This window comes from Sebastes umbrosus, chromosome 21 (genome assembly GCF_015220745.1).
Source record: "Sebastes umbrosus isolate fSebUmb1 chromosome 21, fSebUmb1.pri, whole genome shotgun sequence".
In the NCBI taxonomy this organism is placed as follows: Eukaryota; Metazoa; Chordata; class Actinopteri; order Perciformes; family Sebastidae; genus Sebastes; species Sebastes umbrosus.
In genome coordinates this window covers 8308691-8333730 of record NC_051289.1, presented here as the reverse complement: position 1 = coordinate 8333730, position 25040 = coordinate 8308691, and the positions used below count along the sequence as shown (strand labels likewise).

At 41.4% G+C, this 25040-nt stretch overlaps 1 protein-coding gene across 1 annotated transcript in view; it reads right to left on the bottom strand.

Moving 5' to 3' along the window:
• LOC119480704 (collectin-12-like) overlaps window positions 1–19877 on the bottom strand; it is a 36860-nt gene extending 16983 nt beyond the window's left edge. Inside the window, 3 exon segments of the mRNA XM_037757220.1 lie at window positions 18003–18053; window positions 19592–19634; window positions 19636–19877. Coding sequence (XP_037613148.1) covers window positions 18003–18053; window positions 19592–19634; window positions 19636–19668 — 127 coding nt within the window. The 5' untranslated portion in view covers window positions 19669–19877.
• Window positions 19878–25040: the final 5163 nt, after the last annotated feature.

The following is a 25040-nucleotide window of genomic DNA, read 5'->3' as shown; positions in this document are numbered from 1 at the left end:
TAACCTGCAAAGTAACTACAGCAACCAGATAAAACAAAGATGAGTAAAAAGTACGATAGTTTTCCTCAGAAAATGGCAATACTTAAAGCCACTATAGCCGAGTTTCCAGCAAAAATCCCGGAACTACTTTTCAAGGAACTAAAAGGTTCCTTCAGCCTATTGTCGTCTTCGTTTCCACCGCGGTCTAAAGATCTGCGAAGATTAGGCAAATCAGGAACTGAAGGACACTTTTAGCTCCTAGAAAAGTAGTTCCTGGGACTTAAAGTCCCGGGAACCTTTGGTGGAAACCCGGCTTTTGTTGCTTTAAAGATTTGACATTGGCGCCCCCTAGTGGTAGTATCTAAACATTCCCATCATTCCACGGATTCAACCCAATGACATTGAGATGAATAGACGCAAAATGACACAAACTGCTCCAGTTTTCACCATAAATGTCTAATTCTTCTGCAAAGAAAAACTCAGAATAATTTAAAATATACGACAATCACATAAATATTCTACACATAGAGACTAAAAGTACCTCAAAGCTCTACTGAAGTCTTGAGTAAATGCATTTCATCATTGCATCACCAAGACAGCGGACGGCTGTTATCCACCAACAGAGTCTCTGCTGATTGTGAAATGAGTTGTTTTTTTTCACTGAATGCCAAAACCGTGCAGTTGTTTGTTTCCAGTTGTTTCCTCGAATAGCAGTAATCTTTCATACCATCTGTCCTTCATTACTCATAACAGAAATAAGTTTCAGTTTTACAACATCTCTGATACACTGTAATCTGAGCCAAGATGTTTTACAGTCAGCAGGGAGATGATGGCTCAATGAATGAGTCATACACCGCTCAGCTTTCTCAATGGCATGGTGAGGTGGCCTGCACTCAATCATGAGCTGCAACGGTGTGTACGTGTGTGTGTGAACGAGTGTTTCAGTGATTGTGGACATAAATCAGTGACTTTGAGATGTGATTTTAAAGACATAGTCCCCTTTTGGATCGTCTCACTTAAAATACTAGCAATCTGTGACGTTTAGTGATGGTTCAATGTACCTCCTATTTTCCCTCAACCTGTCTTGGCAGCATCCATCTCAGTTGGTGATTTTATACTTATGCAAAATATCCTAGAAAGCATTAGAAGTAAACTTGTTGTGTTCGGAAAGAAGGAGATCAGGGAGATTTTCCAGCAAAGAAAATGTGATTTTGATTTTTTAATACAAAACTCTGCAACCACCAAACAAAAACATACACACAGAAATGGAAATTACATCACTAACAGCTCTTTTTTTCCCCTCCAGTACACGCTGAACACAATCCACAGCCAATGCACAAAGCTCTCTCGCAGCGGAGGTCCTGGCTTCACGGTCGCCTAATAACTAACTGTTTAACAGCTTGGAGAATATACTAAGCGAGCCCGTTGCGCTCACTTCGAAGCCGTACCTGCCAATGATGCAATCACAGGAAGTGCAGAATTAGGGCCAAAGGCTTCTGAGTTCATAGGATGGCTTTGGGGCCCTGTGGGAAACCGACACCCTCCCAGCTTCATGTGTGGCCTGATTCAGGCTCCATCTTTTTTTATTACATGTGATGGAAACCATACGCCTCCATCACACGAGACAAGCGGGCATGATGCTCATGACTGTGAGTGAATGAAGGAGGAGGGAAGGCAAGGCTGATGAATTCAGAGAAAAATAACGAAATGTGAGAAAATGTGAGGTAGAGTGGGAAAAAATGATTTAAAGTTCCGAGAGGTGGAAAGAAAGCAGTGACGGATGGATTGCAAAAGCCAGTAACCCCTGTCACATCGTCCATGATGAGCCAAGAACCTCTCAGGGGCCGTGACATGGGCCAGATCATCCACGTAAAAACGGGAAAGGAGAGAAAAAAAGAACATCTCCGGCTGAGCTTTGTGTCCCATCCAACAAAAGGCATTGTCAAATTATGAGGCAAGCAAGATTGCAGCATCCAGCAGCTCTTCTCGGCTCCAACTGTCTGCCGCCTCGTCGTGGGGGAGCGAGCCCGAATCATTATTATTTTTCCACATAAAAGATCGAATTCATCCGTCAGATCTGCTCTGATCCAGTGACAGGTTTACGAGGTTCCATTAGAAACGCATATTAAAAAGGAAAGAGGCAAGAAGTAGGGAATTTGGGTTGTTGTTAATACAGTTGTATTTTGGCTTACCGAGTACATAAACACTTATATCAGCTAGGGATGTGCGTTCCAAGCAGAAATACTATTGGAAAATCACTGGGAATTAGTCGATTATTATTTGGAAATCGCCGCATCAGACTTCTTTTTGCAATCAGAGTCGCCCCCTGCTGGCTATTAGAAAGAATACAAGTTTAAGGCGCTTCTGCATTGGCTTCACTTCTCAGAACTGGAGGTTGCCCACGGATCAAAGCTGGAAACAAAGTTGATGAAAGTGGAGTTATCATAGGCATAAAACCAAAACAATGAGCTAAAAGACACACAAACTCTGAAGAGCTGAGGGGAACCCGGTGATTCTCTAACTGCTAGCAACCCATTTCCCATTACACATTCGATCTACTGATAATACAAAAACATTGATTAGTGCAGCTTTAATGTGAAAATACCTTCAGGATGAATCATTATATTGAGGTCATATCATTATAAAATGTCCTTCCTAGTTTAATTGGCAAATGTAAAAGATCAAAGCAGGTTTTTTTCTTGCCAAAGAGCCAAATCCTGAGGGAAAAATGAAATACAAAAACTTTCCTTGGTTTCTTTTCTTTGTTCTCTTTTTTTTAACACAATGAATCTCAAGTGGTTTCTTTGCAAATATCTCTGGAAAGAGACAGAGAGCTCGCCAAACGGCCCACTCCTCATCCTACCATAATGACGTCTCACCAACTGATAGTAAAGGTAGAGAAATAAACACGTCCAAAATGGTTTTCAGATGAGCTGTGGTCAGACAGGAACGTATAGGCGGCGGCGGCGGCAGCATCCTCCCGCCCTGCAGCCCCGCCCCCTCCCACGAGCCCGGAGGCCCCGCTCGGCTCTGCACAGACTCAGCGCTCGCTGCAGTTACACAAACAGGTCGTCTTTCCAGAAAACTACATCAACAATGGAGCGGGGAGCGGGAATGGACTTACTCAGCTAAGGGATTTGGGGCCCGGCGGAGTGACTTGGGCTTTAGTTACAAAGCAAAACATCGGAGCTTAAGCACCCCAAAACGTTGCAGCTCTCTAGTAAGTGTGTCTTTTTGCCTGTGTGTGTGTGGCCCACCGGTTAATGACCATCACATTAGCATCCAGAATTTGATAGCCTGCCTACGCTCAACTTTGGAGGAAACACAACACCATCAGCAAAAAGAAGAAGTGAGTTCAAAGTGAGAATGCAGGAGAGCAGGACAAGAAAAACAGAAGAAACACTTTATCCAATGAAAAACAAGATTCAAAGGCGGTTTGTCTTCAGTCAGCTGCCATTCAACTGGAAGAAGTGATCACAAAATGCAGCACTTCACAATATAACCACACAGGATTTGAATATTATCCCCTTTAAAACAACATTGCAACACAAGAAAATCGGAGAATCTGTAATTCTCTTTCAGTCAATATCAAAGTTGACTCTCAGCTGCAAGGATGTGAGTTTCTGTCTCCGAAACCTCATCCGATGGATGTCTAGATCTCCCGCTGGTTGCTTCAGGTGCCAGTCAAAATGTGAAAACCACTACAAAGACCCCCAGTGCCGACGGAGCACTGGCGAGTACTTTAAAGAAAAACAAACAGCTAAATGTCGCCAGTCGGAGAAAAAACAGAAATAAAATAAATAACGTAACATTTTCCCTCTGATGAGCAGCTGCAATAATAAACCACTAAGGGGTATTTGAGGCAATAAAATCTACCTCTTTCTGTCTTGTTTGCACCCTGTTTCCAAAACTTGTATCTACCTGCTAGTACAACGTAAACAGCATCCTGGTTGTGGTAAAGAAGGTATATACTCCTGCATTCAAAATGACTTGTATTGACTGATTTATACTTCAGAGCTGCAACCACCATAGCTGAGTGCTGGAAACTACTGCAAAATCTCCTAAACATGCAAGAAAAACCCCCACAATCACCTCAGGAATATACAGGTAATAGACTTTTTCTGAGACTACGTGAAGTTGGGATCTCAAAAATGAATTTAGTCTAACGTGTTTTTTGTTAAATATTTTGAAATTCTTAAAGAAAAGTGTGTTTTATGTTGGGTTTGTTTGCTCGCTGCCCGCGGTTCGACTGTTATCAGGCCATTAAGTAGGTGTTATCAGCTACAAGCGCCATAGATGTGGCTCATTAGGGGCCTACCACGCCTACTAGGTTGTAAAAGTGAAAGCGTAAGTTAAAAGCAACATGTTCTAACACGTAAAACTGAATGAAACATTACGTTTTGATCACAAACAAAGGTTTCGGCAACAAAACCACTTTAACGTTTGTGAACACAAAGTCAACTACACGGGCGCCTGACTTCCGCTTCTGCTCCTGTCATAATTACTACGGTCGCTGTCGTGTTCTTTTATACTTTCTTTCGGTGATCGACCATGTGAATAGATGATAAAACCTACTATTGGGTGTAGTAGGCCCCTACTGACCCACATCTATGGGGCTTATAGCAACCGATAACACATATTTAATGGCCTTATAACAGTCTAATTGGTCGGCTTGCTGGACGACAGGCGTCTCAGCTGGATGAATGAACACATAGACAGTTTCAGAAATGCTGTTCTGTGTCCACTTCTTTCTGCTTTGACAAAACTTCACAATGTTCTTCAAACATCTAAAACTAAAAATATCATGCAGAGGAAGAGGCCAATTCTAGTTCATTCTTCAGTCTACTGTCGCACGTCATGTCCTACTAAAACAGAGTGTGAAATGTAAATGTACTGAACTACAGTTCCTGCTCTGCTGAGGTGCTGCCAGATAAAACCAGGAAGGTTTTAAAGAGCTGTGCAGATTTTTTGGGATCGTTGACAGAAAGCCGGTTGGGGAAAATCTCAGTGGGACGGATCTTTTACAGGCCGTGCCCACATCAGCCAAACTCATCACCATGTTGACCACATCCGTCACTGACGCCGCCACATGGACGGAGGGCAGGCCTACACCGAAGCACCTCGTGTGAATGTTTCTCCTCCAACAGATCTACTCATATGGACTCACAATTTCTACCCGACCCGGTGGTTTCTGCTTTGGTGTCGCTTGTGGGTAATGTCGGTATAACATTATGGTCATCGTGGAGAAAGCCGCTCTGTGATTTTCAGAGATGCTTGAAATAAGACGCTCTATGATTTAACAGTGGCTTTGAGAGAACACGGAGGGCTGTACGACTGTGTGCTGTCGGGTGATTAGACTGCCTTAAAGAGGCTTAGAATGAATCAAAGATGAGGTGAAAATGTATGCAAATTTGAAAAATACAAACTCCACACAGCCAAACAGGTGGCGGTGTCTCTATGAGTCCGCAGTGCTAAACTTTAGAATGGAAAAATGATGATCACTTGTATGAATCGCTCAGCACAATAATTTCAAATTCAAGGATGAGAGCAAACCACATGCAGAATGTTCAATTATAAAATTATATACTTTTCCGCTCCAAAGTCAGCAAGATGAAATACAAAAACAAGACTGATGGGATGCTCTCTGAGGTCGGTAACAATGGAAATGCCTTCCGTTATGCAGCATCATGGGTGCTGGAGTTCCTCCTGGGTGGCCCGCCACGTCTGCGGTGGGATGCGGGGGTGTGGTCTGTCAGTCTGAATGACAACAAGCCATCTTCTCCCGCCGCTGGTCAGGGAGAAGAGGAAGTTTTTCTGCCAAAATGTGTTCCGACACACACTCCAGACATGAGGGTAGCACGCTCTTCTACCTCAGAGCAGCCTGAAGTTAAGACGAGGTATCAAGAGGAGCTGTCTGACATCTGGGGTCATGAATCACACCGCTTACTGAAAGCAGTAATCAACACCAGACAATGGCTTTAAATTACTCCGCACAACTGTTTGTTTAGGGTAATCTAGAAGAAGTGCCGGGAAGGGAAACTCCTCTCTGAACGGTGGAAGAATCTGATCATCAGGGACCAAAGAGCTTTTCAGCTTCAGCAACGTGTGTTATGCAGAGGCGGGTAACAGAATACTGTCAGTGATCACGTACTATATCATCCTGTTTTTCATTCTGTTAACTAAACAAAATAATGTATTCTGATTACACAAACTTCCCGGAACAATTTCCCGCTGAAAATGAGAAACTCAGAGGCCCTTTCAATAGTAGCGAACTTTTACGTCTTTAGAAACTGAAAACAAAGTAGCTCTCCATGCAAACTACATAAATAAACTGGTGAAGTATATACAGTACATCATATATCTACAGTGTGTCTGTAAAGACTCTCAGGCATCCAGGTCGTATATCTAGGAATGATAAGTCAAAGGCAACTAAAGAACCTTTTGGATGAGGAACGAAACGTCTTCAACAACATACTGTAAGCCGGTCCGGTTGCCTTTGACTTAGCACTCCTAGATATCACTTTATCTATTTTATATGATGGAAATACTTGCAATTATATTTTAGAGCTGCAACGATTAGTCGACAGAAAAATAATCTGCTACTATTTTGATAATTGGTTAATCATTAAAATAATTTTTCATGCAAAAAAAGCAGAAAATGCTGTTTTCATCCTCTCAAATATGAAGATTTCCAGCCATTTTTCAGCCCTGTTTTGTATCATATTCAACTGAATATCTGACAAAACAAGACATTTAAAGACATCACCTTGGACTTTAAGAAACTGGGATGGACATTTTTCTATATTTTCTGACATTTTAGAGATCAAACCATTAATCGATTAATCAAAAATGAAAATAATCATTAGTTGCAGCCCTGGTATATTTAAAAAATGACAATAATGTCAAAAAAAATCTTTAAAAAGTTGCTAATAAGTTGTGTGCAACAACACAAACGTAATATTTTGATATGAACTTTTCTTGAACACCTATATCAACAAATAGGACCAAACTTTTGTTCCGTAACATAAACAACAGAGCAACCAGAGAAAATGTACGTAGTTGGATAGTTTGTGCTTTAAGCCTGATGGCGACAGCTCGTTTTCTTTATGAAGAACATGGATGATAAAGCAGCACTAATGTTTTTACCCTTTTCAACAACTGCCTCCTCAGATAAAAACATCTTCTGCACTTGACATTTTATCAGTTATATCTACAAACCCTTACTTTGTTTGGCAAATTGCTGTTTCTTAAACTACACTACCATACATGGCAAGTTGGAAACGTATCAAGTCACTGAATTCAGACTAAATTCACTGAGGTATGTGAACAACAGAAATAATACTGTATCTCATTCCCTTTTAATTTGTTAATTTACGGTATGCATGCACGACGAGCATCGTGCTCTGTAAGGTGCCAGAAAATGAATTTAGTGAATTCCCTCTGTCTGCAGTTGTAGCCACACATGGAAAATGTGATAGTCATTATGCATCTGACAGAGTTTTGGAGCCGTTCCTCACGGTTCCTCTCCGCTTCAACTCCCTTTTGAAAAACCAGGAAGCTGTAGGTTGATCTTGGCAGCGCTCGCAGTCATTTTTTCCCCCTTTCATTAAGATTTTGGACCGTGAATAACAGATTTAGAAGGGTTTTATTACTTATACGAAAAGAGGAGGTATTAGAATCCCCAAATTCGTTGTAAAAGTGTGGCTGTGTGTTCTGCTGCCGGAGGTGTTGGAGGACTTTCAGTGTTCGTGGACACAAGAGGTCAGTTTGTATTACAAAAGCGTGATGTTGTGTGTTATTGTAAGGCTGCACACACATGCACACACACTGGAGGGAATACAAATGTAAGATCTAATGTAGAAGCACGCTCCCCGCAGAACAAAGAACTGCAGCTCGCCAAATCGAGCACAAGTCTTTCCACGGGAGGCGTTAAAGGAACGCAGGTGTCCTGGAGCGCTTTCTCTACGCTCTGCTGTTCTTTTATTTAATTACTGAATCAATGACTCAGACCCCCTTGCTTGAACACCCCCTTAAAGGCTCTTAAGTAGAGGCCTTACTGAACTCCAGAAACCCTCCCCTGACATCTGCATGTGGGTCACATCAAGGACACCAGGGTTATTATGGTGTGTGAGCGCTGCAGGGGGACTTTGCTGCTTTTCCTCACTCTAGAGGTGAGTCAGAAAAGTCACTGACACTCGGATGATCACAGGCCAGATTGAAAATAGCAGCTAACTACCAGCACATGTGTCGTCCTGGCAAAAACATCACTGATCGACGCCTGCTCTTCATATCGAGCGCCCGGAGTCATGTTGCTGCTGTTTTATTCAGACTAATGAAGGCGTAACGGAGAGAGAGAAAAAGAAGGAGGAGGAGGGGGTGGAAAGTTTGTACAGAAGTTTACAGGATCCCTCGGAACTGACTGTTATGTTAAAACCATTTGTTGTGCTGTTGTTTCTCTACCTGCTGTCCACTGTTGAAACATGTATTCAGATCATTTACAGTCCACTGATTTTACACGTCAAATTCAATTAAGTAACTATTAGCTTTCTAAAGTCTGAGAAAGTTACTCAAGTGACATTCAGGTTTGGATTGGATGTTTAATCCAAAAACTGCATTACAACCTCGGGGTGTCAAGTTGCATTATGGGAAGTGTAGGATCTATATAAGGTCCTACTCAGACAGAGCGTGTTTGCAGGTTTGCGGGTTTGGGCGATATGTTAACATTTTCCAACCGGCCACCGCCATTGCTGATATATTCGTGCAGGTGTATGTGTGCGATGCGGCGCGCACCCCCCTCCCCCGCCACCGTAGTTTCAGCTGGAGGATCGTAAAACACTTCAAACTCGACAGAAACAAAATAAAACTCACCAAAACCATCTCAGTTTGTCTTCCTAACAATCACCATCGATTCGATTGACAGCCCTAGAAAAAACGCCTATGACGTCGAGGCGTTCAGGGCGCTCCTGTATAAATGTGAGGTTCACAGAGTGGCAAAACGCAAAGCGCTCAGCAACACAAAAGCAGTGCGTAAAACGCTTCAATCTCATTGAAAACAATTACAAAAAGCCGCCCCAGTCTGCTAAATAGAACGCTGTCCGATCAAGGCCTTAGAAAACTAAAAGTCAGAATATCTCAGCCATTGCTGCTTCAATTGATCATCAATAATACTCTGTTTTTAACCTGTCTCACGCTAAAGTCCAGATGACATACAGAACGTACGTCACAAGAACAAACAGAATATATATACACTTGAGGACAGCTTGTGTGCAAATGTACTTTCCACCACAGCTTCTGTCATCCCAGGATAAACTCACAAAAAAAAGAAAAATGATGTGTTCATAAAAGTCCTCTGTGATCGGCTGCCATTTCCCTTTCTGGCTGCCGTTCTTCACATTCAGACAGTTTGTGGGATTCAAAGTTGACAGGATTGAATTATAACAGAGATAAGACAGTGTCTAAACGTCTGAGAGCGTGAGTAATGACGTCTGAGAAACTGCAGCCCTTAGCTAATGATTTTTTAATTGTATATATGTGAGTGCATATGCTCTTATGTCATACAGGTGTGTAGTTTGTGCTTCAGATAAACAGTTCCAGCTGGATCTTATACGGTTACAACTCCCTCCTCTTTTCCTTATCTACTACCATCACACACACACACACTCACAAAGCCTTATCTCCTCACAAAGAGCTCCTCTCATGCGCCTCCAAACCCATCCATCCACTTCCTGCTCTTCTCTTACAACCGGCTGCGTCTCCTCCACCTTCTCCCACTTCCCTTACCATCTCCTGGGATAAAATACGCTCTCGTCAGCGGCCCCTGCTCTTCTAGCTCATTCAGCATCTTGGTGTTATCTCTCCTCCCCGTCTGTCCGGCGGTGTGAGATTGTCCCAAAACCAGATACGAGGAAATCCCTCATCCCTGGTCTGTACATCATCTTTCTGTTCACACACAGACGCTGCAGTTTTAACAGCCTGCTCCAAAATGTTAGGGTGCACTTTCCTCTCCATGCACAGAGAAAATAAGACTTAAAAGCCTGATGTGAAACTGAGACATGGAGCTGGTTTCTGTAAGCCACTGGCTGACATCTGACTTTATTTTTTTAATCACATTATACTTCATTGTTTCTGGGTGTCTGCCTACAATTTCAGTCTCTCACTCACACAAACACCCACGCTTAATTCAATTCTTTCTCCACTTCAAATTCTCCATTTTCTCTAAAGTGCTTTGAGGTGTTTTCGGGGCTCCCCACAGCTTTTAAAATACTTAAAAACCCTGTGGGTTTCGAGACAAATCAATCAAAAAAAAGGTAAGTGCCCAGGCTATAGGACTTGCACATGACACCAGATGGCATTAAATTAAATCTCTATTATTGTACAAGCAATTAAGCTAACATGCAGAGAAGTGCAGCACTTTTTGAGATCATCATCAGAGCCAAACAGAGCAACAGCGCACAGTTCTGTTTATACTGAATCGGCATAATTAGCCAACAAGCAACAGGTGTGTGGCAGTAAACCACAAATAATCATTAATAGGTGTTAAAGAGGCATGTTACCTTTTAATAGGAGGAAAACATGTATAAAGGATAAATGATGTGTGCTTGAAAATGCTTAAAATGAATTAATGTCTTGAAATTATTTTTAAAAAATAGCACGCAATTGCATCACTATTCTAAAAGCCTTTTTTTTTACTCCTTGAACGTCAAAGAGAAACCCTGTGTTTTATTGCTGGTCTGCCCCATTTTAGCAGGTGACTTCAGTAAGTGTTTTCCCATTTCTGTCTGCTCTCTAAAACAGGTGTTTAACCCGCTGCAGACTCAAGTCAAGTATGTCTACGTCTGGAGCGTCTGCAAGAGCTCCTTTCAACAGAAAAGGTCACTATGAAGCATTTAAACAAACCTGCAATAACTGTTTTTGGCCAGTCGGGGGCAGCAGAAACAAGGTGCATCACAACGTTGACATATTATTAAGTTGATACGGTAACATGTAAGCAAAATTTGCATCCATCTAACAGACACAGAGCAACATAAGAAAATGTGACTTTATTTACTATGAGAATCACGTGAGAAAAAATGTCGCAGCAAAGAGAGGCACAGTCCAAAAAAGACAAATAACACATGTAACAAATAACATGTGCTCACACTCAGAATAAATAAGTTTGTGAAGGCATGCTGACTGTGAAGTCTCAAGGCCAAAGGAACATTTTGAAGAAGGCTTTATACGCCTTACCAAAGTATTAAGTGATCAAAACCTGCCACGCAACGTTAGGAAAGAACTAAGAGGCAGAATTTGAGAAAACCACAAAACAACTCTGTTTAAGAAAAGGCCAAGAAACCACAGCAAAGTGCATCAAAACGCTCATCAGACATTCTGACAAACACGCTGCCAAGTATCACATGACGGTACTTATTAAATGTGTCAGGCTCTGACAAAAGCTGGCTACTAGCGTCAACATAACCATGTTTGATTCCATGTTAACCAGGATGGATGAGGTGGTAGGCGAGGTGTCATTACGGCTACAGCTGAAGGTGGTTGCGAAGGCGGGGGATGCTCTTTGCCAGAGAAACCCGCCGGACCGAACCGAGCCCCGGCCGTGCTGACACAGCTGGTTCCAGGCACAGACACCCCAATGCAACGCTCTCAGCTCCAGGAATGTTCCGGGCCTCGCTGGAGAAACCATAACAAGTGCAGGAAATAGATTAGTGCACTCTGGGTTCCACGCCGGCCGCAAACCTCCTGAGCCCGGTCTCTCCAATCCCACATGTGTGGGAACGGGAGACACGGCAGCGGAGGGAGTATGACCCTCATCCAGACATCAGCGTACGGAGCAATCAAGCCTCCATTATAATGACTCCTACCTGCAGACCAACACGCCTCCAGTACAAATCAATAGAGCAATACGGCCCAGCAATGCATGACATGAGAGCCAGTGCAGGAAGGTGGTGAATGCCATTTATATAAAATATGGTGTCACTTAACTGTAAACTCACTGAATTGTGAAAAACGAATGCTTTGATATTTGCACACAGTTATTTATTTTTCAATATGTGATGTTCAGAGCATTACAACTTCAATTTCACAGAGTCTTACAATTTACTCTTTGGTGTACTGACTTTGCCTCAATCTTGTCACACTGTTCTGCATTAAAAGGCAATGGTATTTTACATCCTGCTTGTTTTTTTTGCCACTGACAGGCTCAGATTGTTATTATAAGTGTCCGACAACAATATGGAAAGGACCCTACAGAGAAATAAAACGTCTTTCTTACTTTTCTCTTGATTCAGTCTGTTTGTTATTGTGTCCAAGTCCTGCTAAAGGAGAAGTCTCGTTGTGAAATCTGAATATTCGTATACTCAAATAAATACGGGCAACCATCGAAGTCAAAGGCCTCATCCACATTGTCGAAATCGTCTAAATATTCAGCCATGACATTGAAAATCTTTTAGATAACACTAAGCTACGCTCTCTGCCCGGCTGGCACTCGTGTTTCCACCATGGATGTATTACTCTATTCCACCGTTGTCTTCCGGCAACACGTCACCTCGCCAGATTTCAGAACGAGACTTCACCTTGAGCGAGACTCCATTTCCATAATGTCAGACACTTACGATAACAATCAGAGCTTGTAATGGCAAAAACAAGCATTTTAGTGCACGTAAATGACGGTGCCAGCTTGCCCCAATAGCACCGTATTGCAGCCCATGAGCAGCTGCTGTGTACAGCGTTCTCCCTCCATACGGTACCAATTTCAGAAATTGTTGTCCCCATTAGTCAGTTAGACAAAAAACATAGGAAAATAGGATCAAGGTTGAAAAAAAACAAATTTACCCTTTAACATTGCCTAAGAAAGTCAATTTATTTCAACGGTTGACATGTGTTTGTGACTAAGATTGTTTGTGTTAAGATCTAATGTATGCCTCGATCCTTTCATGATGTTTGAATTGCTTGCATTTGCTATGCTTTCAGAAAAAAACTTTGTAGTTCTTTTGAACCTATAGACCTCGTACATACAGTATAAGCATTATTTCTTGTTCAGGAAAACCCTACCACTGTCTCAGACATCAGTACTAATACTGCTTCCGTTGAATGCTATTACTATATAGTATTATCGCTGGAAGTTATATCCTGATTTTTATAGTGCATGTTTAAAGTTATATACATGTAGAGAGTGAGCAATACATATTGATAAGAGCGAGATAACTTAACTTTGTATGCAGCACCTATCCAACTGAGGTTTTGTGGATGTGCGCAGGACTATATTGCCAAAGACGTGACCCAGACTTTATAGCTACAAGGTTTTTATAAGTGGAGGATTCCTGGTTTGAGTCATGCCAAGGGGCGACTGCTGACTGCCAATGACCAATGATGATACCAGCTCTAAAGAGTTCAGCCAAAGCTCAGGTAGTTTTCTATTTTATTCTGATGGCCTTCTTATGTCAACCCCCCACTGCAAAATAAATATGTTTAAAGCTCGAGCACTGTGGAGGCAATTCCGGCCTGGCTTCAACTTGGCAGGGAGAGAGATGGGATTACCAGATGAATTCACTCAGTGGACGTACTGGTGTGTGTGTGTATGTGTGTGTGTGTGTGTGTGTGTGTGTGTGTGTTGTGCATTTCCACTTGTATACAAACGAGTGGAAAAATCTGCGTCTATGTGTGTGTTTGTGTAAATATACATGATGTATGCATGCTTTCTGGATGACGTTTGAGTAAGATAGAGAATCAGAAACAGTTCACTCTGTTTAAAAGGTGCATGTGTGTGTGTGTGTGTGTGTGTGTGTGTGTGTGTGTGTGGTTGTGTGTTTCCCCCATCGGGCTCTTTCTGACCTTCGGAAAGTTGCCTTGGTACTTTGCACGTCAGCAAACGTACAAACACCCCCGAAGGTACTTTTAAAGATATTTCAACAACAGGTCACTCGTGTTATTTGTACATGTGTATTGATATCACACATTGTACTTTTTAATGCAGAAAGGCTGGAGGGAAAGCTTGCGTTTGTTGTTGTGGATGAACTGCAGCCAAAGCAGTGAAACAACTGAATGAAAGCTGTGTCGGATTATAACAACTGCATTGCAGCATTTTATTACAAAACAGAGATGAGCGCATCGAATTTTGGAATTCAAAGAATTGGAGGAGAGTTTGGTAAAGAACTTTCTTTGGGGATGAAGCCGACCATCAGACCTTGTGCTATTTCATTGCTCCATTATCTTTCATAATAGATTGTTTTAGAAGGAAAACTTAAAGCATACAAGCCACCAAGCTCGTCGGTCCTGATGAAAGGACCACAGTGTTCATTTTTCATGAGTTTTAAGATTGATTTATTGATCAGTAACCACTGACTTCTAATCATTTTACATAAGGAATGAAAATCAACAACTTGCAGAGACTCCATAGTTTCCACCAGTGTATTAGAAGCAGCATATGCCCGCTGGGCTTAAATTGACTCTCTGCCAGGCCTAAGCATCGGGGAATTATAGATTTTTAAATGTGTTATACAACTAGCAAACTCCTTTAAGGAATAAGTCAGTACGTAGATTGTGTGCTTAACGGTAGCAAGTGTTGGTGTTTGCGGTCGAGAGAGAGACAGAGAGAGACAGGGAGAGCCAGAGAGAGACAGGGAGCGTGTGTGTGATGGACTGACGGCGAGTATGAAGTCAGCGGTAATGTTAAAGCTGTGAACGTAGCTGTGCAGTGTGTGTACAGTTTAGGCTGTCTTAAGGCTTGCCGCAGTAGTTGGTGTTTCCGGTGTTACACGGTGGTCGGGCAGACACCGATTATATTACTTGCCCACCGCCCACGAGTTTATTAACCGGTGGGAAAATGTCCTCACCGTGACATCCCTAGCTGTCGGTTAATAAATGTGACAACTCAAGACACAAGCCTCACAGTCTGGGTTAGCCCCAAAGTTAGCCACAACTTGGGGGGCAGACCGTTAAAGTGGACCAGCGCTATTCTCATTATGCCAAGCTGAAGACAGCAGTAATAGCAACATGTGTGGAATGTGTACGTAAATAGGCTAAGAAAAACAGAAACCCACTGGTACTGTATGCACCGTTTCTTACCATGTGTTAGTGTTCTCAGTGGTGACTTTATCACAGTCACAGCTTTGACCCATCAAAACAATTTAAACACTATCAGTCTCCTGGGAGAATGCAATGAGTTAGAGCAAAACATGGAGAGAGGAAAGCTTGTTTACCCCTGAGTGCTGAGATTATAGAGCTAATAGTGGAGGAATGAGGGTTTGTGATGGTTTGCATGAATGCAGCTCTATTGCACAACAAAGCCTCTGGAGTGGTGAGACAGACCCTCGGAGTCGGCCCCTCCAAACAGCTGCCGTGTCCCTGAGAGGGCCGACGGCGCTCAGCTCAGAGTTCAGCAGCTTTCTCTCTTCCTACTCCTCCGAATGTCAAGAGTTCATCTGAATAAAGTTAAAAGTGAGAGCAGGATTTGGCTTCCCCCGCCCTGCAGCTCTCTAATCTAATCCATGCGCGGGACTCGCACGCGCTCACGGAGAAAGACAAACAGGATGCTTCTACTCGGGTGACTCGGATAAAAGAGATTTGTGTTTTAACACAGTTTGAACTCCTCTCAGCTGGTGCCGTAGTCCACTGCCTCACATCCACTCTGGTGGAGCTCGGCCCAACTGTGTGTGAGAATGAGTCATACTGCAGCAACACCCTGAACACACAGAGACACAGAGGCTCCTGATCCCAAATCAATGATGAAGCAACAGGAACGGTGATGGAGCACGCGCTCCGTCTCCAAGGAAAGTTCTAATGATGTGTTTGAGTGTGTGTGTGACACAGCGTTTGCCCTTTGCTGCCAGTTTTTTCTTCTTCATCCAAAAGCATGAACGCATGCACTTGATGGCAAACATATGCCTCACCAAAATCCAGCAAACTGGAGGTGAAACAAACGGATCCTTTCTGCATGAAGGTAGTTGTGCTTGATGATCATTATGTAGCATGTAAGAGTAACAAATGTGCATTTATGACATAAAAATGCAAATTGTGTGAACTTATCGCATTGAAGAAGAAAAGGAAAAGAACAGAATGGACCAGAAATGCAAATTTTATAAGGGTCAGTTTGCCAAAATTATAAAAGACATATTTTTCCACTTTACAGGAAGTATTAGTCATAGGAACTATTTGTCTGGAAGAAAACCTATTGACAGTGAGGTCTGTGGATTACCCAGTGTAATGGGGACATTTTTTTGGAAAGACATGTTGTTTCATTATATTGGAGGCATAAATGCCTTGGACAGATATCCCAAACCAACACTGGCTGCATGGTTTGATACCACTAGAGGTTAAGTGTTTGTAATTTGGGTGTACTGACCCTTTAAGCTCTTTTATCCTTTCATCATTCTGGTCTTGTCTGGTTCACTACCAGTGTACAAGTCCAATGGGAAAACTTAACTGAAAATGGGGCCCGACTGCATCCTTTAAAGGAGCTTCAAAGAACTGTAACCAAAGTCACACAATAACACAAACAAACTAATAGGGATGTCACGGTGAGGACATTTTACAATGAACTTGTGACAACCCCGGTGTTACAGATCACACTGGACATTTTACAAGAAAAGATGATGCTCAATATATGTAGGGCGCTTACTTTGATCTTTAATGTTGGATGGCTGTGTGTCTGGCCTCTCCGGACGAACTTTCGCTGCAGGTTTCCACTCGGCACCGCTGCGCCAAGTTATAGTTCCCTTATAGCGCTGGGCTTTAATTGAAAATATTGCCAAATAAGCGCTTTTGCTTTTCACATTGGCACCAAATCCTCCACCATCGTCTTGTCTGTCAACTCTCTCTCGTCCCATGTGTGTGAAATCTGACTCCTGCTACTCCGAGACTCCGTATAGAGCAGACACTTTCAGTTTGTATCATCTGTCGTCCGATGTCTTGATAACACGGCGCTGATATGCAAAAATTAACTCAATGGGTTAAATTTCTATAAAACCGTGGGAACGGTGGGCAAGTTATGTTATCGCTGTATGCCCAAACACTGTGTAACACCGGTAACATCGACTACCGCGACAAGCCTACAAACTAACCGATCAGGCAGCAGTAGACCAGCAACTCCCGTGTTCTGCGAGGTAAAATTACTGTTTTTTTCAATGGAGTCTGGTGGCTTTGGCGAGAGTATAGATAACGGCTTCAGTTTCTTCGTCGTAAACATAGACTGTATAGCTGTCTCACGGCAAGGTAAACCGTCAGAAATACTCTCTATATAGCGTACACTTAAACTGATACTGATTTGTTTTGGTGAGCGTTCCTTTTAGGTGGCTAAAATACGTTTTGCTGCCTGCCCCGTCCACAGCAGTACGTTGCTTTGCTCCTGTGCGGTAACTCATGTCTGTTTCTCCAAGCTGGAGGCCTGCCGACCGTCATCTACTGTAGGTAATACACTGACCTCATACAACCCCACTTCAAAACACCCGAACTATCCCTTTAAGCTACTCAATCTACATGGTGCGTGCGTACACTTGTACATAAACCAAATGCATGTGAACTCCGTCTGCACCACAACAGAAAGATATATGTTGACTACAATTTCAGTTGGAGTAACTTCATATTTTTGCGGCACTGCGGCATGTTTTCGTGAGTCAACGTGTTCAAGTGACTCAATTTAAGTGGATGAAAGAGAGAAGAGAGAGTTTGTGGAACTTCTTGATCTGGTGAGCCCTGTCAGCAGTCGTTGGGCCTGCGGTGAGGCGGACCTCACAGACTGTCGGCCACATTTATGTTTAAACCAAAACCCTGCGGAACCATTAGTGACCGAGCTAAATATCAGGACAGAGGAGGCTCTGGCAGCTTGCTGTATACCTTGACATGAAAAATGTTCCTTTTGTGTTAACTAGAAGATTCAATTAGACTTATCAAGGTAAGTAACAGCAGAAAACAGAAAAGAGCCCACACACTTAGTGGCTTTAATACACATTCTGAAAACGATAAAAACGTTTTATGATTAGACCTCCAAGTGTGTCGGCTTTTCTCTCTTCCACCTTAAGAAACTTTTTACTCACCGAACCTCTTGTATCCAAAAGACTGTACTTCCTCCTCGTCTGCAAAGTCGTCTGTGTGACATAACAGAAACATCACATAAGTAGGTCATACATGCACGCTACATGGGGTACATTGTATTTAAAGCAATTGGTAGGACTACAGGGCAGGAAATTCATAATGTCATCCTTGTTTACAATGATCTGTTTGGCACAGTGGAGGCAGCCAACTAGGCATTAGATAGTGGAGCATCATCTCTAGGCTGTAACTGTGGAGATAGGAGGTCCAGAGAACTGTAAAAGCCACAGGCTGCGGTTTCCCCTGGTTGTTGACAGTAAACCCTAATTACACTCGGCTGCACTACACTGAAGACTGGAGCAGAGCAGGGGGAACATCACTGGTAATGGTAAACAGATGGGACTGAGGGGGGGGGGAGACGGGGTTGAGATGAGTGTGTGTTTGTTGGTGGGGGGTCAGAGTGCTATTTCACCTCAGTTTCTCCTAGAAGAAAATAATAATATTGTAGTTATTAATGCTTCTAAATACAGTATGTTGCTGTAAGAGGCTTTGGTTGGAGCAGTCTGAAAACCACATGCACTACAAGGTGTTCAATGGTCATCATCAGTCTGGCAGGATCTTCTCCATGATAAAGTTGTTTGGAAGCAGCATCTTGTTTCTCATATATCACAAGTAAAGACTCTTTCTGTACCAGATGCAGCATCCTAATTGTGCAAACATTATTTGGTCTTTTATAACTTTCATATTCACATGATATTCCTTTAGGGCGATTTGGCCTCTATGTGGTACCCATTAAATGTGGTTTGGAGGTATTTTATCAACTGATTTATCACAATAAACCCAAATTCCTAGTAATACTGCTGCAAAAATGTACATATTTTTAGCCTTTTTGGTGTCCTATAGGCAAAATTTGGATTTGGAGCCCCATAAACTGCAACACATATCAGACATCACGATGGTTTTAAGACATAAATTAAGATTTTTATTTTGGTGGGGGGTCAGAGTGCTATTTCACCTCAGTTTCTCCTGGGAAAAAAATAATAATATTGTAGTTATTGATGCTACAAATACAGTATGTTACTATAAGAGGCTTTGGTTGGAGTCATCATCAGTCATGCAGGATCTTCACCATGATAAAGTTGTTTGGAAGCAGCATCTTGTTTCTCATATATCACAAGTAAAGACACAACTCTTTACCAGATACAGCATCCTAATTGTGCAAACATTACTTGGTCTTTTATATCCTTCAATGGGGTGCAACTAAGTCATGCAGTCATCATCACTCATGCAGGATCTCTACCATGATAACGTTTGTTTGGAAGCAGCATCTTGTTTCTCATAAATCACAAGTAAAGACTCTTTCTGTACCAGATGCAGCATCCTAATTGTGCAACATCATTTGATCTTTAATATCCTTCAATGGGGTGAAACTAAGTGGTGTTAGAAGAAAAACAAATCCAAGTATTTCACAACTTCTTGCACCCCAGTACTGTAATGTCATCCAGATGTGCACCACAAAGAAATCTGTAAAGAGTGTGATCTGTGCGTTTGGACAAACTTTTTAAGTATCAGCTGCATGCTAAAGGAAACATACCTTTCATGGCGTTTTCTAACTCGTTGAGGACTTTAGAAGAGATGAGGACCCCTGTCACTTTCTGCGCATCTCAGCATCCAGTGCAATATTGTAAACTTGTCCCACTGAGCACAGTAATAAAAGAAATAATACAAACTATTAAAAGTGTGTCTTCATGTCGAGGCTTCAGTTTAAAATCCCATCGTCTCTGTTCTCTTGCTCGCTTTGTTTCAGAGGAGTGTTTTGTTGCAGGAGTGATGTGATGTTTAGCCTGCAGGAGGAAGACGTGCTGGACTAACAGCTGTGAAGTTACACAGAAAAAACAAGCTGCACTTCCGATGTTCCTTTCAGAATTAAATCTGTGTTGTTGTGTAACACTGTGTAGGAATTAAATAAAGTTGCTTTTTCAACCTTTATAAATTTTTTTTTTTTTTTTTTACTGTAACTGTTTGGAATTTATCTGGATGCCTCCAAACGCAAAGTCTTATTCAAAGGAATAATTTAACATTTTTGGAAATATGCAAATTTTTTAATTTTTATTTATCATTGTTGTAGGTCTATGGTACAACAGTACGACGGAGTATTAGGGCCACATTGAGGAAAAACAATAAATGAATCTGAGATTTCGAGAATAAAGTCATAATATTATGAGAATAAAGTCATAATATTATAAAGTAGTAATTTTATGTGTTATTTTCTTTTTTTCTCATTAAGTTATGACTTTATTCTCGTAATATTCTGACTTTAGTCTCGTAATATTACGACTTTTTTTCTCGTAAAGTTATGACTTTATTTTGGTAATATTATGAATTTTTTTCACGTAAAGTAATGACTTTTTTCTCATTATATTACGACTTTTTTTCTCGTAAAGTTGTGACTTTATTCTTTAAATCTCAGATTTTTTTTTCCCTCAATGTGGCCCCTGCCTCACTGCAGATGTTTTGCGGCTCCAGGCAGATCTTTTTAAAAAAAATTTGCCTAAAATGGCTCTTTTGACAGTAAAGGTTGCTGACCCTTAGATTAAACAAACAAAACATACTGTGTTAACTATATCCTATCTTGTTTCATATGTCAAACAAAGGCCCACCTTTAGCTGTGCTGTATTCAGAGACATGTTGGGTTGTCCAAGTGCAACGTTAACCCCGATTAACTGCATGGCTAAAGGCTATGTACTGACACACCCTCACAGAACCACACACCAAAGGGCCTCTGTACAGCCGTTAGCACAGCTTCAACACAGTTACCCAAACAATGACTCTATCAAAAGGCCATAAATGTGCTTCTAGCAACCTTCAGAAACAAAATACTGCTTTAGCTCCATCTGCTGATATTCACAAACCAACCAATAAAGACATTTCTGCCCCCCAAAAATAAAGGCCAACCTACAAAACTCTTATTTTGAAGCCTCATTTCCATTCCCCCCCCACATTTCTCTCTAGCTTTCTTTTCCTCTGGCTACAACCAGGTTTTTTAAAGTCCTACTAGTGACTGTCCCATCATCTCCTGCAGAGTCTCCCCCTATAGGGGATAGAGGAGGAGCGGACAGACCCTGAGACGTCGTGCGGCGTTGCAGTAATCCAGCCGGAGATGAGATTAAGTTACTGGGGGTTGATGGCAATCGTGTCCCCGGGGTGGAAATCTGGTACCCATTAAAGATAATTTCAAAGGTTTTGGGAGGGGAGGTGGAGCGACAGTTCCTGTGTTTTTACATATTCACATCTCATTTCCTTTAAGGATGAAAAATCACTTTCATATTCACATGATATTCCTTTAGGGCCATTTGGCCTCTATGTGGTACCCATTAAATGTGGTTTGGGGGTATTTTATCAACTGATTTATCACAATAACCCAACATTCCTTGTAATTCAACTGCAAAAATGTACATATTTTCAAGATATTTATCTATTATTTCTAAGAGAAACGTAAACAGCACATTTAAATTATTTCAATCTGGTCTAGCAGGCCCAGGGCCGGCTCTGTAGCCTTTTTGGTGCCCTAAGCAAAAAATTGGATTTGGAGCCCCATAAACTGCAACACATATCAGACATCACAATGGTTTTAAGACTTAAATTAAGATTTTTATTTTCATAAATTATTGTATTTGTTATAATATAAATAAACGATTGGTCCCTGATATCGTTAGTTTAAAAGTGTTCAGTCAGTTTCATGACAATTTACACTTTTATTAACAAATAACTGCGACCAAGCAGATGAAAAAGTGTGAGAAAGAGAGTTAAAGGGGTGAAAAGTATCTTTTTTTCTTTTTTTCTTTATTTGTTAATCTGTTACCTGAATGCAGAAAATTAAGATGGACACCCACCAACATTTTATTTATTTATTTATTTATTCATTTTTTATTTATTTTTTATTTCTAGGACGATCAGCGGCCCCCAAAAGGCTAAAAACAAGAAGCTTTTATGAAATTGCTAGAAATAAGTTCTAGTATCTTGAAACAAAGTCAAATAGCTTCACTAAAATCAAGAAAAATGACAACAAATTATTTTATTAAGTTGAAATGTAGTAGTTTTATCAATTTGTTTGATTAAAACATTTCTTGGACTTCTTTATAGACAAAAATTACCAGTTAAAGATATAGTTTTTTGTATTTCACTATGCATTTTACTATACTATATACTATTTTTCTATGTTATCTGTATCTGCTTAATAGTTGTATCTTCAATCATCCTTGGTATTTCTGTTTGATACAGGAAACAAGATCGATTTGCTTTGCTGTGATAGATAATATCCTTCCTAACCTTTTCATTATGTGACAATTGATCTTTGCATTTGTTTACTTTTGCTATAACAATGATTTCTGCTGCATACTGACCCCAATCTATCAAAATTAGACTGTAAGGTTTACCAGCGGCCATTTCCCTTTGACTCCGCAGGTGCAGTGATAATTTCAACAGTTCATGTGTCCCGTAATCTGTCCGGCCTGCAGATGCAGATCACTGATCAAAGGCAGAAAGCAGCCGCATCAGACAGACCCACTCTTATATGTCTCCACACAGTCACTGGGTTACGTTGCACTGCTGCGGCTCTGATGTTAATCTCAGTTCAGACCAATTGATTTACAGGAAAAAGATACAGATAACTCCAACTGTCCCAGCTCTAACATCCTCTGACATCAAACTCAGATCTGTTTTTCTTCTCTCTTCGGATAACAGAGCTTTCAAACCCGGGCTCAGTGCTAATAGCTGCAGTTTGACCCGGTCCACCCCGTCTTAGACACCAGACCAGCCTGAGATGATAAAGCGACTAATTACTTGTTTTCCTAAAGGCTTCAAAACTGTTATTTTACTGTCGGCTATAATTGGAGCAGCGGGCTGGCATTAGGGCCCAGATAGGGATCGCGGCGAGCTGATAAAAAGCAGCTGAGGGTTCAGGTATCTGACAGCTCTGCTCCTGCTGGTCCTCATTCAGAGGTTGGGACCTCATTTGCTGGGTCAAGGCTTTTTAGCAGTGGGCTCAGATTAGCAGAGAGCTGAGAAAGCACACAGGAATTCCACATTCACCACGCTGCAGCCATGTTTAGATATCATGATAAGAGCATTCAGACTGTCTTGTGTGCAGCAGGAGAGAGACGCTGGAGCTATTAGAGCACCCAATTCGGCTGTTATCAGGCCACTAAATAGGCGTTATTGGTCACTATAAGCACCATAGATATAGGTCAGTAGGGGCCTACTACGCCTGCTATGCTGTAAAAGTGAAGGCAAACTTAAAGCAACACATTCTAACATGTAAAACTAAATGAAAAGTTATGTTTTGAACACAAAAGAAAAGGCTTCTTTATGTTTAGACAACAAAATCACAGAGTTAAAATTAGGGAAAAGATTACTTTTTGACTTAAAATAGTTTCGTTTCAAAAGTGAAAGCAAAACTTAACGCTTGTGAACACAAACATAACTACTAGAGCTGTCAATCGATTAAAATATTGAATCGATTGATTGTCTTAATCACACATTTTTTTATCTGTTCAAAATGTATCTTAAAGGGAGATTTGTCAAGTATTTAATACTCTTATCAACATGGGAGTGGACAAATATACTTGCTTTATGCAAATGTATGTATATATTTATTATTGGAAATCAATTAACAACACAAAACAATGACAAATATTGTCCAGAAACCCTCACAGGTACTGCATTTAATATAAAGAATATGCTCAAAGCATACCATGGCAAACTGAAGCCCAACAGGCAACAACAGCTGTCAGTGTGCTGACTTGACTTGCCCCAAACTGCATGTGATTATCATAAAGTGGGCATGTCTCTAAAAGGGAGACTCCTGGGTACCCATAGAACCCATTTTCATTCACATATCTTGAGGTCAGAGGTCAAGGGACTCCTATGAAAATGGCCATGCCAGTTTTTCCTTGCCAAAATTTTGCTTAAGTTTGGAGCGTTATTTAGTATCCTTCGCGATCGCAGGGTGCGTTAATGCATTAATGAGTTAAAGAAATTAGTGGCGTCTAATTATTACAGTCGCTAGAGGTCGCTGTCATGTTCTCTTATACCTTCTTTTGGTGATCGACCATGTGAATAGATGATAAAACCTACTATGGTGTGTAGTAGGCCCCTACCGACCCACATCTATGATGCTTATAGCGACCGATAACACATATTTAACAGCCTGACAACAGAGGCCTGAAAGACAGGAAGCAATATGATGGATGTTCTTTATAATACAGCACAGGATTTGTAGTTAAAGTTAAAAGTCACGCACACTGGTTTTAATGTTTTGCATATTTGCACATGCACTCCTTCTGCTCCTCTCATGGCTAGAGCTAAGCCAGGACCTTTGCCAGCCAGTGTGTGCCAGGTCTCTGCAGGGGGCTCAGGCTTACTGTCAGTCTGATGGGGATTAGAGCAGAGAGTTTTACCTGAGGACGACTCCACAGTATGTTGGGAGGCAATTAAGTGAGATAGACCTGCAAACAGTTGAGCATGTAATGTTTATACTGTGCAGTAAAGCCTCGGCTTAAACAGATCTGTAGTTATGCTGCATGTGTATAAGCTTACTAATGCAAACACATTAATAGGATCTGTGCTGGTGAGTATATCCATAGAAATAGAACAATCCTTTGAGGGAGCAGATCTCATCTGTCCTACAGCACAACCTGCTGCTTCTGTGTCTGGAGTCTGACGTTCTCATAAAGGTAAATATAAGTTTTTTAAACAATTTTACAATTTTTAAATGTGAATATTTTCTGGTTTCTTTCCTCCTCTATGACAGTAGACTGAATATCTTTGAGTTGTGGACAAAACAAGACATTTGAGGACGTCATCTTGGGCTTTGGGAAACACTGATTGACATTTTGCACCATTTTCTGACATTTTATAGACTAAACAACTAATCGAGAAAATAATCAACAGATTAATCGGCAATTAAATAATCGTTAGTTTTGGCCCTAATTTATACTGTACATGTACACAGAGATGTAATACATAGTATAACAGCTGCACAC